The sequence below is a fragment of the Schistocerca serialis genome, chromosome 8, assembly GCF_023864345.2.
Source record: "Schistocerca serialis cubense isolate TAMUIC-IGC-003099 chromosome 8, iqSchSeri2.2, whole genome shotgun sequence".
Taxonomy (NCBI): Eukaryota; Metazoa; Arthropoda; class Insecta; order Orthoptera; family Acrididae; genus Schistocerca; species Schistocerca serialis.
The window spans coordinates 347,511,710-347,530,359 of NC_064645.1; the positions used below are offsets into that span (position 1 = coordinate 347,511,710).

The following is an 18,650-nucleotide window of genomic DNA, read 5'->3' on the forward strand; positions in this document are numbered from 1 at the left end:
TATAGTTTTTTTGTGATCATCATCATCATCACCATCATCATCATCATCATCATCATTACTACTATTATTAATTCACCAACAGTATCTTTGGCGAGTGAACATGGTTTCCAACAAGTCTATTCATGTGAAGGTCATCGTGTCCAGTCATCTTGTCCTATTTACTTGTTTAGATTTTCCTATGAGCATCACTTTGAACAATCATTAGATTGCATCATTAGATAAACATGTCTGTTTCCACTTTCCCTGGAAATCACTCATTACTTTTGAGCCCGTCTCTGTGTGAAGATTTTTTAAAATTTAATATAAGACTAAATAACTGGCAACAGGCAGGGCATCCAGCCACCCTCTAACATTAATAATGCCAAATCCAATAATTACAATGCTAACCCCATGTAGAAATGGGTAAAAGGCAAAAGAAAAAAACAGAATATAATATTAAATAGCTCAAATGAACACTCAAAGGCATGGTTCTGTGTTTTTTCTCCAGTGCAGGGATTTTAAACGTTGCCTGTAATGATATTAGTGGATCAGGAAAGGTGAGGGGGTGGAGTGTGAGCACTCTATGCTGAATATTTACCAGTATGATTCTAATCATAATATCAGTGGCAACCTGGGAGGATGGATAAGGGTATAAATACACAAGCAGTAGGTAGTCAAAACTATGTGAAGTACATTACATGATGAAAACATCCCTCAGTTAATGGTGTGCTCCTGGGTGTTCTGCTGAGTTGTTGTTTGCATTTTACACACAATTCACTATCTGATCAAAAGTATCTGGACATCTATTACTAGACATTAGTATAGGGTGTGTCCATCCTTCATCTTTATGACCGTTTGAACTCTATTGGGAGCAGTCTGAATGAGGTGTCTAAATTACTGTAAAGGAATGACAGCCCGTTCATCCTCACGAGCCAAAACCAGAGACGGTAATGAGTGATGTTGAACATAACATTCTAATTAATCCCAAAATGTTCCATTTGGTTTAGTTTGCGACCCTTGGCATGCCAGTCAATTCCAGGAATGTTATCTGTTCAAAAACCACTACCACACAGATGCTGCTTTATGCCATAGAGCATTGTTATGCTGATACAAACAATCTCATCTCTGAACTGTTCCTTTACTGTATGTAGTACACAAATGCTGTAAAATGTGCTCATATCATTCCAAATTTAGCATTTTTTAAGCACAATAAGGGAACCACATCCTAACCACAAAAAGTCACATACTACAACACAGCCTCTTCCGTATTTCACTGCCGGTACTATAAATGACAGCAGGTAATGCTCTCCAGGCATTCACCAAGCCCAAATCCTTCCATCAGCATGCCACAGGGTATAGAGTGATTCGTCACTACAAATCACTTACTTCCAGTCATCCACTGTCCTGTGACATCACTCTTTACTCCACCCCAGGCTTCACACAGCATCACTCTTTCCTCCACCCCAAGTGTCACATAGGACTAACTATGGAAATGTGTGGCTTATGAAAAGCCACTTGATCACTGCATCCCAATTTGTTTTAATTCCTTACAATCAATCATGGTGCTAGCTGGACTGCTGGCAGACTTTTGGAACTCAAGAACGATTCCTTCTACTGATTTCCTGCAGTTTTTAGAACTGCCTTCCACAATGCTGGACTGCCCCTGTCTGTCACTATATGAGGTCTGTCAGGTCTTGGTGTAGCTGTGGTTGTTCCTTTGCATCCATTTCACAATCACACCACCATCAACCAACTTGGGCAGCTTCAGAAGGTTTGAAATGTCCTCGATGAATTTGTTACTCAGGTGGCATTCAATGACTAGCACACATTTGAAGTCACTGAGCTCTCCTGACCAACCCATTCTGCTGTTACTGCTTTTATACTGACACCACAACACTACCTGTCTGCTCTTATAATGGCAGGTCTGCCTCTTGTGAAATTTAGTGACCAACTCTGCATTGCATAGAAACGTCTGGATAATTTTAATGAGATGGTGTACATCAATGATCAACCACGTCATCTTTTTCAGGTACTGTGCGTTTTGCTGTTGTGTTTACTCACTGCCTGGACTCCGACCTGATGAACACAGCTGGGTTCGTCAATGAAACAGTGTGCATAAAGTGAAAACAACAATATGGCAGAACACCATGAAGCACTCAATTTATCAATCATGCTGAGAAAAGCTGAGAGACTGTACCCCTCTATATCCTAGAAAAACGTTTATTGTCTGGAAATTAAATTCTACAATGTATACCGTCTTGACACACAAAAAGAAGGAAGGCTAAAATCACAAACCTGCTGCATGTAGATCTGAGGCAGGGGTTCACAAAAACGATGTGAAGAACCTATTGTACTGTTCAAACGTAAATGCTGTAACTTAAATATGAGTTATCGTAAGTCCTGGAAGCATCAGTGTACAGAGTTCTACTTTTTGAGCAATGTTGCCCTGAATCATTCCCACATGAATATGCATGTAGTGCACTGTTTGAATGAACTTCAGAAATAAAAGCAACTGTATGATAAATGGAAAGCAACAAAATTAACAAAGTATATCAGTTTTACAAGCAATACTAAGAACTCAATTCACACTCTGCAGCTCTGCTTGTTGGGTGATGTGAACTCAACCAATTACCAGAAGAAGCATGCTGCCCACTGATTCAGAAGAGGCCAAAAGACAGATGTCAAAGAGAATACTAGTGCATGCAAGTGACCAATAATATATTTACCACATAGTTTGGCAAGAAGGAAACCCATTAACCATCAACACGTGCAAACTGTAAAGGTTTACAACATGACCAAAGGTGTTACAAATGAACTAGACTCTTTAAACTATTATGTACTTTTATAATATAGATCATCTAACCACGATTTCTTCTTAAAACTATTTGGCTGAATAATGTCGAAATTCTTAAAACAAACTCACCAATTAAACTTTGTGGCCAGTCTACAAAGAACTGAATAATCTGCACAAGCAATATCTCCCATGAAATAAGCTTTGTGACTTTGTTCATAATGTTGTTAGAAACTGACCCATTGCTTTTTGTCTCTTGCTCCACTTTGCCCAATAGTTCAATCGCTTGTGCATAATCCTGCAAAATTTAGTTACACATGTTTACTGGTAGATATTATCAAAAATAGTAGAAAATATTATAAAATTTTAAGGCTAAGAACCTTCTGTGCAACAAGTTCTCTGGCTTTTGCCATAAGTATGTAAGAGAAGTCCTGCAGTGACCCTCTAGGAAGGATAGAGACGATGTTCTTGAGTGGAATAGGCAGATCCCACTGCAGACAGAGAGAAAAAAAAAACAAAAAAACAACAACATTACCCACAGCAAAGTATCAAATACGCATTTGGGAGAAGAAACACTGAGGAAATGAGGACACAACACAAAAACTCTTGCTGCAATATACAACATTTTTACCTTTGGATTTATCTTCCAGAGTGGTCGGATGGGTTTCATTCCTCCAAGTCTGACAATGAGATCTTTAATTTCTTTTGGGTCACAGGTGGAGATCAACTGTTGCTCCACCATTCCAGCTGGTAGGCGACCCTTATCTACAAGAATAAAACTAATTGTTATTCTTTCAGAAAGCACCATTCAATTTAATTACAACATAATTCCTGATATTTCCTATAGTGAAGACCAAAATGATTACAGGTTTACCAAGCATTACCTTGGTGGTTTTATATAGCAAAGCATGATTCATTTCAATTTTCTTGCTTACCACAACTCCACAAACATTGTCTTCATTACAAAGTCATATATAAAATTAATTTGTGTGGTGGCATAGACAACACGTTAAGAGAGTTACAGGGAGGAACACTGTGATACTTTAAACAAAATAACCAATTACAGACACTCTGTCCTAAAATGAAAGAACTGGGCACTTACAAAGAGTACATAAAAATAATCTCTTTCCATATTTGATAACACAGAATTTTCTGATAGAATGTTTGACCTTTACGGCCAATGTTTGCTATCTAAATGGCGAATGTATTGTGGGACTTACATCATGGTCTTCAGGCATAGTTTTCTGCTTAATATTACAGCCTATGTGCAAGCAACTGTATGTCACAAAAGAAAAAGAGTATTTCTTTAAAAAGTTTATAATAATAATAATAATAATAATAATAATAATAATAATTCATACGTTTCAGTTTCTTTAACTGTGAAAAAGTTTTGCTTAGAAGTTCTCTGGCACTACAACACTGTTATCAAACATGAGGTGCTATACGCTAGTGAGACACTGATATTACACACTAAGGCCGACCTTGAGAACATTCTCACACAGGAAAGAAAAATCATTAGGAGAATTACTGGGCCAAAACTCATGGACGGCGGATATAGGCTTCACTCCGGATATAGGCTTCACTCCAGGGACACCACAGAGAAGTTCTCCACCATCGCAGCAGACTTTAGAAAGAGGCGACTAAAATTTTATAGACACACAAGCAGATTCCCACAGACCAGACTCACCAACAGAATCCTCAGGTACATCCAGAGACTCAAGACCACTACACCCTGAATGACACAAGTCAAAACTGATCTAGAAAGAGCTCAGATAGATTCAGCAGACATCATGGACAAAGGTGTCTATAGACACAAGGTGTACAAGTGGGAAGTGATGTCAGAGAAAACAGCACCTAAAGCCCAAAGGACAAAGTGGACAGAAGAAAGGAAGAGAGCCTTTAGTGAACGAATGAAGGAGTACTGGAAGAACAGGAACAAGTAGTCATGAATATTTCATGTGGCCTGATGAAAGGCCTGTAACGTGTGTAATAATAATAATAATAATAATGACAACAATAACAATGATCAAATGTCATTAGGTAAGATTCTGACACACTGTAGTCATTTCATATCTGGATGTTTTATTACCAATAAATTATGATGTAAAATATCAATAACAACCTACATTGTTCTTTTAATCTCTCAGTATATACTTTCCAGAAATTAACAAATACATGTGAGACATTAGAAATTGCTACTGATCCAACCCTATGAGTACATTAGTAGGTGCAGTGACCACCTCACTTTTATCATTCTCCAAATGCAAAATGTGTTTCCTTCAGCATTCACTATTGTTGGATGCCCAAAATGACATTCATCTTCAAGAATAAAAAACTGTGTCTAATTTAACTGAATCAGTGATAGTGGCAATGGGACAATAATGTTCCTCTGGTAGAGTTGGAAGAGGAATGCATCTGATTTTGTGCACAAATTTATAACAGTGGATAAGAATCAAATTCATTAGAAGGGGCATTTATTGATTTATTTGTTCAGCAGAGGTACAGAAACTATTACTATAATGTTTGACAATGTTATCTGATGAGTTTTGACAGATTACATCTTAGTAATTTATTATCTTCAATTTGTTCCGTATTTGAAAGAATGTAATTTTATCCACCCATGTCTATTGTAGATGGATTTCTTAACAAAGTTTTTTCTCCAGCCTTTTTGGTCTGCAGGAGGTATTTTATTTCCCTCCTACCTTTCATATTCCAGGAGTGGTTGACCAGCATTTCCTGATCTGCCACCAAGGGATCTGCTGTCTCTCTAGGCTTCCCTGAGACACTAGAAATATGGTAAGAATTTAGTAATAGAGTTTCTGAACATTGAGAAGGCATATGATAGTGTGAAAAAAAGCAAGATCTGGGAAACCTTTCAGGAAAGGCAAACTGGAAGGCATACTATGAAAAGAAGAAAGGAAATGTAACAAGAAAGAGTGAGTTGTGTAAAAGTGGGAGGAGAGAAGACAAGACTGGTTGGAACAGAAAATGGACTGAAGTAAGGGAGCGCACAGTGCCTATTACATGTAATCACCGTTCTGGATGAGATAATCACGTGAGTGGCAGCCCAAATAGGAGATGAAAATATGAAAACAGTCACGTTTGAAGATGGTTTAATGTTGTGGGGAAATGGCAGAGGAGAGGTACAAGAAAGGCTAAATATGTTGGAGGAATTGATAGGACAGCAATATTGAATGTAATGCAAAGGATCATAGAGTGATCGGGACAGCGAGGAATAAGCTGAGAGCAGCGGTGGGTATAAATATAAGAGGACAAGAATTAAAGAAATACTGGTTTATTAAGGAAACACTCGTAATTCTCAGCCAGAGAACTTCTAAGCAAAAATTATTACTATTACTTATTATTATCATTATTATTATTATTGTGTGGCATTACGGAACATATGCATAAAAATTGAAGTTACAGGTTAGTGCTTACATTTGACAACTAGATCATCATAGCAGTGTAACTTCATGTAAGGCTATTAGAATGCCAATCAAACAATGGAAAATCCAGGATGGAATGTAACAATACCAGAGAAGGAAAGTTGCCACTTACCATATAGCGGAGATGCTGAGTCGCAATAGGCACAATAAAAAGATGCACACAATTAAAGCTTTCGGCCATTAAGGCTTAAACCACATTGTGAGCAGCAGCACCAGCACATGATGGGAGTGGCGACTGGGTGGGGGTAAGGAGGAGGCTGGGGCGGGGAGGCAGAGGGAAAGTATGGTAGGAGTGGCGGACAGTGACACTGTCTGCTCTTGCTCATCTGCGTATCTCCCAACTGCTTTATCTGCAAAAGGTTTTACGCAGGTACAAAGCAGGGAGGATAATATTTTATATGTGGTGTTCAATAATATAATTATCCCGTAGTTCGTACATTCTAGGATGTTCCCTTTCATATGTATATCACATATCACTCCAGTATTCCATTTGTCTGGGATGACTTTTTGCATCCATATACCTGAGATCAGGTTGTGTATGCATCTAACCAGTTGCTCTCCATCACACTTAATAAGCAGATTGTCATTGGCAGGTGACTCAATGTTGGCTAGTTTCTTTACTGCTAGCCAAATCTCTTGCATCGAGGGCATCCCATTTTCCTCTTCCTCCTCTAGCTGGTTTTCAGTTAGTTCCCATACTTGAGCATTCTCTGAGTATAATAATTCCTTAAACTACTCTGCCCAACAATGTAACACTCCTTCCTATGATGCTATTAGCTCATCATTTTTTCCTCTACATTGTTTTGTTTCTGGTTGAGGTTAGTGACCTTCTTGTAGAATTTACAGCTTTAATTAGCGATATTCAATGATTAAGTGTCCTGCAACTATCTTTTGAAAAAGCTTCTCTTCTTTGCTTTCAGAATCCGCTTTTCTGCATGCCTTTTTTCTCTACAGTAATCCAGAAGCATTCATCTTTTCATCTGTTTCATTCTTTGCTCTTGTTGTCATCTCACACTCTTTGTCGTACCATTAATTGTTGTTCCATACTAATCACTTCGTCTGCAGCAGCCTGTATTTCATTTCTGACTTTATTCCACTGGTCATTTATGTTATGAATATAGTTCTGCAGGATTCCTGTCAATCTATTTTGCAAATTAATAGCTAGGTGTTCAGCCTTCCTTGGGTCTTTAAGTTCTGAGATATTATACTTATTTTGTCTTTCTCCATTAACTTTACATGCTTTTGAAATGCTCTCTGTAATTTTTGCTATGAAGAGGTAGTGGTCAGAGTCCATTTGGCACCACTGAAACTATAGCAGTCTAGTACATCAAGCCATGGCTGGTATCTACTAATATATGATCAATTTGGTACCTTGTATTGTTGTCTGGTGGCACCCAGGTCATGTTATGTATAGTCTTATGCTGGAACCACATGCTAGAAACAGTCATGTTAAGTGATGCTGAAAAATTTATCAGGTAGAGTCCATTGTTATTGCTCTCTTTATGGACAACGGTAGGGGAGCAGAACTTCATCTGCTCTACCTTAGCATTCATATCTCCTATCACATTTTTCTATCTTTTTTTGGACACTGATGATAAGCTCGCTCCTGTTCCTCATAGAAGATCTCCTTCTCTCCTGCTGTCCTCTCTTCAGTAAGGGGCATGTGCATTTAAGAGGCTGCAGTTAAATAAGTTCCCCTTTATTCACATATAACATATCCTTGGACTTATTGTTTTAAATCCTATCACTAGTTGTTCAGTGCTTTGGTTGACTATAAATCCCACATCAAGCATGTGTTCACTATTGTGGCCACTGTAGTACATAGAACACTGCTGTTTCTGGAAGGTGTCCTCTTGCAAGGCCGTGATACCTACCTCATGTTTTTGCTATTTCAATGAAAGTTCCAATGGTTTCAATTCTGTGTAACATCTGTATGTTCCATGATCCAGTTCTCCTATTCCTTGTTATTTGGCCATATCTTTACCTTAGGACCCATCCAGCTGCATTTCCTTGAGCTTCCATAGTAAGACTTTTTTCCAGGTATGGGTTATTGGCACATAGCCCAGCCCCCTATTCTTCAGAGGACCATTTCTCCTGCTCTCGTCTGCCCTGAAACTGTTTCCCTCTGAGGTTAGATACCTAATCTTCCACAGGGTTTCTCAGGTTCCTGGGATTCACCAACTTGGAGATGCGGGATGGAATTGAGTAGGAGAGGCGAAGTGACCTTCACTTGTTTAAAGTAATATTTTACACATCACTACCCCATAAAATTACATCAACAAACTTTAATGTTGGGCCTTCTCTCCATACAGGATCAGAAGCTTTTGTCAGATCCATGAAGCTGCAGCCAATTTGAGGCCTCTCCAATACCCAGATTCCACAAATGTTGTTAAGTGTTAGCAACTTATCACAGCAAATTTGACTGGGATTATTTTATCAATGATTACAGCAATGGACAGTCCAGCTAGACACTTCCTCAGCTTGTTTTTATTGAAAATGTTTCATGTAATAAACAGTTCCACTTGGTAGTAAAAGATCACGGGTCATTCTTATTTATATAAGGGCAAAATAATGGAAGCACATAACATCAACTTGATGCAGAATTCTACAGGATATGTCAAATTTGCATTTCTTGAGAAACCCTCTATGTACAATAATGCACTTTTTATCATGGACAACACCTTACAAATAGTGTGTACATCCCAGATTTCTGAAAAGTGTTTGACAGACTACCACACTGTCAACTAGTAACTAAGACATGATATAATTTCTCAGGTAAGCAACTGGTCCAAAGAATTTGTTGCCAATAGAACTAAGTACGTTCTGGCGAATAATCAAAAGGGGCAGTATAGTTGCTAGATGATTAAAAGAAAAATGCAGCCTGACTGAAACAGTAGTTCCAATGTACGTATGGAACGGGAACTCTCTTTTAATTTGGATTTATGCATGATAATGCTCCAACCCTTGGGAAAGATCACTCTGGTGTCTAAAGAAATGTAGGAACAAGCAAGACAATACTGGTCCTAAAACTCATCCTAGAAGATAAGTTGAAGAAAGGCAAACCTAAATTTATAGCTTTTGTAGTTTCAGAGAGAGCTTTTGACAATGTTGACTGGACTACTTTCTTTCAAATTCTGATGGTAGCAGAGATAAAATACAAGGAGCAAAAGGTTGTATATAACTTTTACGGACCCCAGACTGCCACTATAGGAGTCAAAGGAAATGATAGAGAAGTAGTAGCAGCGTGGAGAGTGAGACACAGTTGTAGCCAATCCCCAATGCTATTCAACCAGTCAACTGAACAAGGTGTGAAGGAAATCAAGGAGACATTTAGAAAGAGAATTTAGAATTCCGGGAGATGATGTAAACACTCTGTGGTTTCCTGATGACATTGTAATTCTGTCAGAGCTGCAAAAGACTTGGGCAGAATGCACAACATCTCAAAAAGGGACTATAAGATGAACATTGACAAAAGTAAAACAAAAGCAATTTAGAATAATAGAATTAAATCAGGTGATGCTGAGGGAATTAGATTAGGAAATGTTAAACTAAACATAGTAGATGTGTTTTGCCACTTGGGCAGTAAAATAGCATATATGGTCAAAGTAGAGTGGGTATAAAAGGTGTGCTGACAACAGCAAGAAATGCGTGTGTACTTCAGGTGGTATATAAATCCAATTTTGAAAGGTTAAAACAGCTAAACATTCGTACTCGTTTATGCAATCAGGTGAAATGTTAAAATGGCTTAAACTTCATACTTGCTAATAACAATTAGGTAAAATGTTACAGGCTTGAATTACAATGATCATATTGGCTACAGCAGTAAAATCATACATAGATGACACTCTTTGAAGAAAGAGAGAGAGAGAGAGAGAGAGAGAGATGGAGGAGTGATTATATGAGAGCAAACATTTACATGGCAAGGAGTCTTAAGATTACATGTTGCATATATTAGCTGCCTAAAGGTTGGTGTAATACACTGGTTAATGTTATAAAATATGCAGATAGATATACATTTGTGCCAGTAGTTGATGTACATACAGTTTTAAGCTGACAGGGGGTACAAGCTGTTGGTGTGATGAATTATCTGTGAATGAGGTCGATCTCTTGTACTCTTGGTGGCTGTCAATATTTATGGTAAATATTAGGATATGTGCACATGTGTGTGTGTGTGTGTGTGTGTGTGTGTGTGTGTGTGTGTGTGTGTATTTTAAGAGTGTAGGCAGTTGCTGAAAACAGAGATGATACTATTGTAAATATTGTCATTTTTGTCATTTAAGATGGATTCTGGTTGTTTCATTTGGTGTTTGTATATTTGGAGTGTTTCAAGGATGTCTAGTTTTCTGCCTTTTGGTTGGATGTGTAGGATGCTAATACTTGTGTTGTCAACATGGTGTTTTGTTTCATGTAGGTGGGTAGCTATTGCTGATGTGTGGTATTTGTTGTTTTTTAGTGCTGCCATGTGTTCCTTGAACCTAATCTCAAATGATCAGCCTGTCTGGCCTATGTAGAAGCAGTCACAGTCCAAACATTCAATTTTGTACACACCTGTGTGATGAAGTGGGTTTCGTGTGCCGATGTTGTGGGGTAACTTCTGTCCAATCTTGTTGTCTGTTGTAAAGGATATGCTTATGCCTTTCCGTTTGAAGACATTAGTAATCTGGTATGAAATGTTACCCAGAAAGGGGTTGTATGCAAGACATTATTTTCTTTTGGTTTTTTGCGTTGTGATTGCTTTGCCATTATTGAGTGTTTTGGAGTGTGTATTATGGAGTTGTTATAGCCATTTTCAATAGCTGTTTGTTTTATTATTTCAATTTCTTGATCACGTTTATCTTCTGAGAGTGGTAGTTGGATAGCTCTATTAATCATGTACCGGTATGCTGCCATTTTGTGTGCTGCGGGGTGGCAAGAGGAGTTGTGGATTGTAGTATGTGTTGTGATAGGCTTCCGATAAATTTCAAACTGATGTCTGTTATTCTTTATTGTAACGGTAAGGTCTAGGAAATTTATACTGTCATCTTTTTGGTGTTCAACTGTGAATTTTATGCTTTCATGGGAGTTGTTGAAAAACTGATTCAACTCACTGATGTCATCTTTAGTGACTTTGATTAAAATTATGATATCATCTACATATCTGTAGTAGTAGATGATATTTTTGAGGAGGTGGTGATTGGAATTCAAGATTTTGTCTTCTAGGTTACTTATAAATATTTCTGCTAACAATCCGGAAAGATTTGAGCCCATTGCCAGACCATCTGTTTGTTTGTAGATTTTATTGTTAAATTTAAAATAGTTGTGTGAAAGTGTGAATTCAAGCAGGTCCATTTAATGTGAGTTGAAGGGATTTTTTTGTGTTTATGTAGGTTGGCATTAATTATTTGTAGTGTGGGATCTATTGGCACAGATGAATAAAGGTTTTGTATGTCCAATGAGGAATGTCGAATGAGATGGACTCTTAAAATACACGCACACACACACACACACACACACACACACACACACACACACATGTGCACATATCCTAATATTTACCATAAATATTGACAGCCACCAAGAGTACAAGAGATTGACCTCATTCACAGATAATTCATCACACCAACAGCTTGTACCCACTGTCAGCTTAAAACTGTATGTACATCAACTACTGGCACAAATGTATATCTATCTGCATATTTTATAACATTAACCAGTGTATTACCCCAACCTTTAGGCAGTTAATATATGCAACATGTAATCTTAAGACTCCTTGCCATGTAAATGTTTGCTCTCATATAATCACTCCTCCATCTCTCTCTCTCTCTCTCTCTCTCTCTCTCTCTCTTTCTTCAAAGAGTGTCATCTATGTATGATTTTACTGCTGTAGCCAATATGATCATTGTAATTCAAGCCTGTAACATTTTACCTAATTGTTATTAGCAAGTATGAAGTTTAAGCCATTTTAACATTTCACCTGATTGCATAAACGAGTACGAATGTTTAGCCGTTTTAACCTTTCAAAATTGGATTTATATACCACCTGAAGTACACACACATATATTTGACACCTCAAAACAAACACCTCCAAATGGTTAAAACGATTATTCTGTAATAATGTTGTTAAAATGTATATTCTTTGCACTTTGCGATTATGTCTTCTCTTCTGCTGTACGAACCTTGCACTCAGCTGATTCCAGACGCCATATTTGTTTACAAATGTGGCAGTATACATGTGAAGTGTTATGACAGAAAAAGGAACCTGTGACCACTGGAGGTACTCTAGTTTACTTATTAAAGTTTACCATTAAATATCAGTTTAATTTTTTTGTCAAAAGTTATCCAAAACCATATTCTGAAATAGTGTCTTGTTTCTCCACTAGGCAGTGCCACAAGTTCCTCCAAATGTCGTAACACAACGTACACACATATGTAATACTAACTAATGTAAATCCACCGGATGATGGAGGTTTAAACCTTCGAAACGCGTCGTGGAAAAAATAAAACGGTGACTGGTAACAGTAAACTTGTTGTTTCATTTAATGTCAGTAACAGTCACGGTAAAGCCTAACCTAAAAATGTTCGCATTTAAAGCAAGAAATGTATTTCTGAAAAACAGGAAATTGTTAACATCTAACATCAATTTACGTTTTAGGAAGTCTTTTTTTTGAAGATATCTGTCTGGACTGTAGCCTTGCACAGAAATGAAACATGGTTCATAAGCAGTTCAGACAAGAAGAGACTAGAAACTTTTGAAATATGGTGCTGTAGATGAAGACTAATGATTAGAGAGGGAGACTGTGTAACGAATGAGGAGGTACTGAAATGAAGTACAGAGAAAAAGAGATTTTCTTTCTCATAACATCAAATGTATGTTTCCTATCTTGTAGATATTCACCTGAAGATGTGATATGATGTCACAAAACCAGTCATGCTCCTGTAAGTAAAAGTTCAGATACAGCTGGAGGATTTATTTCTTAAACATGGATTACTTAAGCTGCTGTTTCCCATAACAAAAAACTCTTATTAATGCATCTGGTATGAATCTCTCTATTGCCACTGAAACCTTTTGTCAAAATTACGCCACATCTGGTCTGTGTTTACATGGTTAGTTTGTCACTCGTCCCTGTATCTGTCATGATGCTCCCTACTTGCTCAGGATTATTTGTTGCTAATAGGTCAAGCACATTTTCGCAACCATTAAACTGCTCAAAATGATTAGCAGAGAAAGCATTTAGTACAATTTTAAATAATTTTTTATGCCTGCCATTGACTTTAAACATGCATTTTTGACAATTTACTGAGGGTAGATTGAAGTCATCGCCAACTGTAACTGCACGAGTGAGGTACCTATTTGAAACAGGACTCAAGTTTTCTTCAAATCTTTCAGCAAGTGAATCATCCGAGTCAGGAGGTCAGTAAAAGGAATCAATTATTAACTTTTTCTGGTTTTCAAGTATAATCACTGTCAATACTAACTCACAGGAACCCTATACATCAATTTCATTACATGGTAAATTACTTCTGACAGCAATAAACACTCCACCACCAACTGTATTTAATCTTTCCTTTCTGAACATGCTTAGGTCCATGGTAAAAATTTCAGTTGACTCTATCTCCAAACCAGCTTTCAGTAACTATAAAGATTTGAGCTTCATAGCTTTCTACTAGTGCTTGGAGCTCTCATTCTTTACTAACACAACTACAAAAATTTACAAGTATAACACTAAATATACTTAGGTCTACCCTTGTCCTTTGTTTGTCGTGCACCCTCTGGTACCAAGGACCTTTCCTGAGACCCTGTAACCTTGAAAACCAGCCAGTCCACTTCACGCAGGACCCACTACTTGTGTGGCCATCTCCACTGTATAATGGACCCTGACCCGCATAGCACCCAGAATGTTAAACCCCACCACCCTTCGGCACAAGTCACGGAATCTGCAGCCTACGTAGTCACAGAACTGTAGGAACCTCTGATTCAGACTCTCCACCTGGCTTTGTACTGAAGATCTGCAATACGTCCTGTCAATGATATTATAGATGATGAGCTCCACCTTTATAGTGCAAGCAAGAACGATCTCATGAAAATAAACTACCCAAGACTAAAGAGATGCCTGGATTCTAGATGAGATGGCTGTTCATTACCTGCTCAAAGGCCCTTCCCATACAGCTGATAATGACAACACTATGACAACTACTTGAGCACATATGATTTTTCCCATATTTGAGAAGAGGAATTAAAACAACTTATTTTCACAAGTACTGTACCGTAAATGAAATTACACAGAGATGCCTCACATGCCGCAGTGAATGCTGCTATAACCTGGTGACATACCGCATGGTGAAAGCCATGCTGACTAGAGCTCCAATACTGAAAAACCCTGGTTCTAAATTTCATTGTTGGTAGAACTAAAATCAAAAGCACCTATTGTAGATCCATAGTGCTGGTTGAGGTTGCAACGATTACAACACAACACGACAAGGATAAATGCTTATTTATTTGTATATATGACTGTAGTTACAAAATGCTGTGTATAATATGCACAGGGCAAAAAGAAGAACGCCAGAGATCATTTGTCATGAGCCACAACTGATAGTGGGGGTTATTAACAACGAAATATCCCCAAAGATGACCTCCCTCCCCCCAAAGTGTGGACCACAGGGGGACGGTTGTTATTGTGATTGGAACATGGTGCATCCAATTGACACCCATACGGCAGTGCGGAGGTGGGTAAGGTGTTGTCAACGTCAGTCAGGGTGGTGATGGTGATAGATGGTTATATGTGGGGATGACTCCCATTGCATTGCATAGAGGTGATAGCTTGAAGGTGTGTGGGTGGGCATTGAGTCCAGCTTAGTGGGACTGGTTGAGGATGCCAGTCATTGGAGGTGGTCCAGCATGGTCAGCCTGCAGTCTGTAGGTTTTGTGGTCCCCAGTTATGGTGAAGGAGAGGCACAGTGTCCAGGGAGAGGTGACTTTAAGGAAGCCGTTATTTGACAGCCGCCATGTCCACATCGTATGGCTGATCACAGGAGTCAACAGTTTGAGCAGTAGAGGTTGGTGTATCGTCCGTGGATGACTTGTCCTGGAAAGGCTACACAGGTTTTAAGCAGTTGATAGATACTGTACTGGGTGTCCCTTTCAGTGGTATTTTGAATTTGTGTGCGCCACATTTTAGTACTTCGTGCAGGCCCATGTACCAGGGATGTAAGGTAGGCTGAATAGTACCAACACAGAGCATAATGTGGTTACAGTCCACACGTGCCCTATGAATGAAGACTTCTGGGGAGATGTGAGGCTATGAAGGTGGTATCTTGAGCTGTGTGGTGTGTTGTTAAACACAGGTGATGAGGACAAGAATTTCAGTGGTTTCTGCTCGTGGCACCTGTAGTATGAAGTCAGTGAGGAGAGCAAATGGCTTGCCATAAAGGACTTCAGCAACCACATGCTCAATAGCACCCACAGTAAAGCTTCTACCCAGAGACTGCCAAGGCTCCTAAGGTGAGCTTTTAGCGTACAGTGCCATCATTTCACAAGACCATTGCTTTGAGGATGATAAACAGCTGTTTGATAACAATAAACGCTGCAGAGGTTGCTTGGGTCACTGAAAAGAGTAAATTCAAATTGTCAACTTTTATCAACGATTACAGACACCGGGCACCTGTATTGGGAAATCCAAGTGCATATGAGTCCTCTGGCTGTTGAATATGCTGACATGTTTCAGAGAGGAACAGCTTCTAACCACTGCGTTATGCACTCGATGATTAAAAGAATGCATTGATAGCCCTCGGACTCAGAGACAGGTCCCACCAGGTCAAGGTGCATGTGTTGGAACTGATCTTTGGGCATTGTGAACTGTCCAAAAGGTGGTTGTCTGTGGTATCCAACTTTGCATTTTTGGCATGATAAGCCCATGCATGCTCATTCCTTGCAGTCTTTTTTGACATTCGGCCATATGAAATGACCTGTAACGAGACAGGTTTCCGGTTGAACGCTGGAATGCAACAAGCTGTGCAACAGATCAAAGATGATCTTCTGAAACAGATGAGGTACAAGGGGATGAGTTCAGTTTTGTAACACATCACACAAGATCAGTCTTGTTGTACCCAGTACCAGATTGTTGTACCCGGTACCAGACAATGTTTGAGTTTGAGGTTAATAATGGTATCACTGAGTTCTTGGAACTGTTTGTCTTGTAGTTGTGACTTTGTGAAATTATTACTCAATTCGTGAGGAAATAGAATTGATCCATGAGAAATAAACTGCAGTTACACTGTTTGTGCCTTTCAAGTAATGTGTGTAAGTCATAAATTGCGCAATGTAATCTAGGTGGCGGAATCTTTTGAGGCACCAGTCTTTCCATGGGTTTCAGACTGAGTCTGCTAACAGTTGGCGATCTGTGTAAATGACTAGTGGCCTGCCTTCCACATTGTACCTCAACTGATGGCATGCTTCATAGACCACTAGGAGTTCGCGGTCATATGTGGACCATTTGCTCTGTGATAAAATTAGTTTACACGACAAGAATTGGTTGCTGTACACTTCCCACTTCCTGCTTGATGATGGCACCAATTGCAAAGTCACTCCCATCTGATGTTATACTTAGCTGAGCATAGGAAAGCAGATGTGCCGAAGTCACTGCTTGAGTGAGATGTTCTTTGACATGGTTGAAGGCCTGCTGCTTGTTCATGGTACACATTAGCCTCCATTTATTGTTAGTGTTCTTTCCTTTGAGGGCCTCTCTGAGTGGGAGCTGAATGGTGGATGCATGTGGGAGGTGGTGGCAGTAGAAGCTGACGTACTTTCTGACAGTTTAATGGAGGTGGCAACTGGTAAATGAGTTCCGTTTGTTGTGGTGCAGGGTGGACACCTGCAGTGTTGATAATACGACTGGAAAAAAAAAAGCTTCAGGTTGTCAGAGATGGCCTTTTTCTTCATTAATTACAGCACTGCCTGCAACAAGTGAGTCAAAATCTTGTTTTAGGTGAGAGATATGGATGTCCATATCCTGGGAAAAACTGAGACGTCATCTAGATAGGCATAGCAGAAGGGTAACTTGAATAGGATACCATCAGTAAACTTGTTGTAGCTGATCCTCATGCTTCCAGGAGAAGCACTGGAGAAGAGCCGATCCCACCACAGAGTATTTGTTGTCTGCTGGTTGTGCGAGAATATTGTCACTTATCATGTCCATGTGTTCACCTAAATGACAGAGCAGTACGAAAAATTTTGTACTGTCACTGCCGACATCATATGTCATGAACCAAATGGTGGGTTGGTTGGTATGAAAAGGTGGCAGTTTCCAAAGAAGTGTTGGAAGAGGTAATGTACACAACTGTTCCATTTTCTTACATGGTGTGACTGGTAGCGAAGACTGTGCCAACACTGGATTGGAAGATAGCTCATGCGGTGCAGAAGAACTTCTGATCAGGTGGGTGCATGTGGTTCGGCATGTGCCCCTTGTGAGACGTGTGTGGTGACGAAGTCACAAAACAGGTTGTTCATAAAACACCATTGTTTGGCTTTTCTGGCAATTTTCAGTGCACTGTACTGGCAAGTATGACAGTCATTTTTGAAGAATTTGGGTTGTCTGAGAGTCAGTTGTGATGCACTCTAAACTTCAACACTGCACTCACTTGCATAATTCATGAATTGCAATGCACTATGTTTGCACACTGGACTGTTGATGCATAGTATCTGGATTGGCTTGAATGTACCACTGTTGCAGTTACCAATGTAGACCCTTAGTGTGACTTTAGCTTGGCATAACATGCAAATATCAATTCAAGGGTAAATACTTATTTATTCACGTAAACAACTGCAGTTACAAAGTATGTCCATACAATACAAAATCACAGGACACATACTGAAGAACTCACATTCAAGCCACAAATGATAGTCAGTGCAAGATAGCACCCCAACAGAAAATTCACAGTAATTGCTTGATGTTGACAGAAAGCTCAGTCCTGGCTAGCAGTAGTGGCTACCGTATTTACTCAAATCTAAGCCGCACTCGAATCTAAGCCGCATCTGAAAAATGAGACTCGAAGTCAAGGGAAAAAAAAAAATTCCCAAATCTAAGCCGCACCCGAAATTTGAGACTCGAAATTCAAAGGGGGGAGAAAAGTTTTAGGACGCACCTCCAAATCGAAACAAAGTTGGTCCATTTTAATATGAGACACAATTTAGGTCGAATGAATGATGATACAGCTACAGTAGTTTGGTCGTAAGCTTAGCACTGAACCTTTACCAGGTAGCCAGTGCTATACGTCAGGTGCTCTGTCCGTATTTATACAGGTACCTTTCCTTTTTCACGTGCTTCGTCTGGTTTGAATCGATTGCTATATTTTGCTTTGATCTGGTAAGTGACGTTCTCTTTGTTATAGGTGTTTACGTCACTCTAAGCCGAAAATGCGTTACTGTACTGTGTCATGCACTGTTTGTCGCATTCTGATAA

The 18,650-nt window shown here is 39.1% G+C and overlaps 1 protein-coding gene across 3 annotated transcripts in view; it reads right to left on the reverse strand.

The window, feature by feature from the left end:
• LOC126416727 (integrator complex subunit 8) overlaps window positions 1-18,650 on the reverse strand; it is a 153,049-nt gene that overhangs the window by 58,561 nt on the left and 75,838 nt on the right. For all 3 annotated transcript variants that reach the window (XM_050084545.1, XM_050084546.1, XM_050084544.1), the window contains exons 9-11: window positions 3,402-3,535; window positions 3,151-3,261; window positions 2,903-3,068 (exon numbers count right to left, since the gene is read on the reverse strand). In XM_050084545.1, the coding sequence (XP_049940502.1) occupies window positions 2,903-3,068; window positions 3,151-3,261; window positions 3,402-3,535 (411 nt within the window). The remainder of the gene's footprint in view (window positions 1-2,902; window positions 3,069-3,150; window positions 3,262-3,401; window positions 3,536-18,650) is intronic.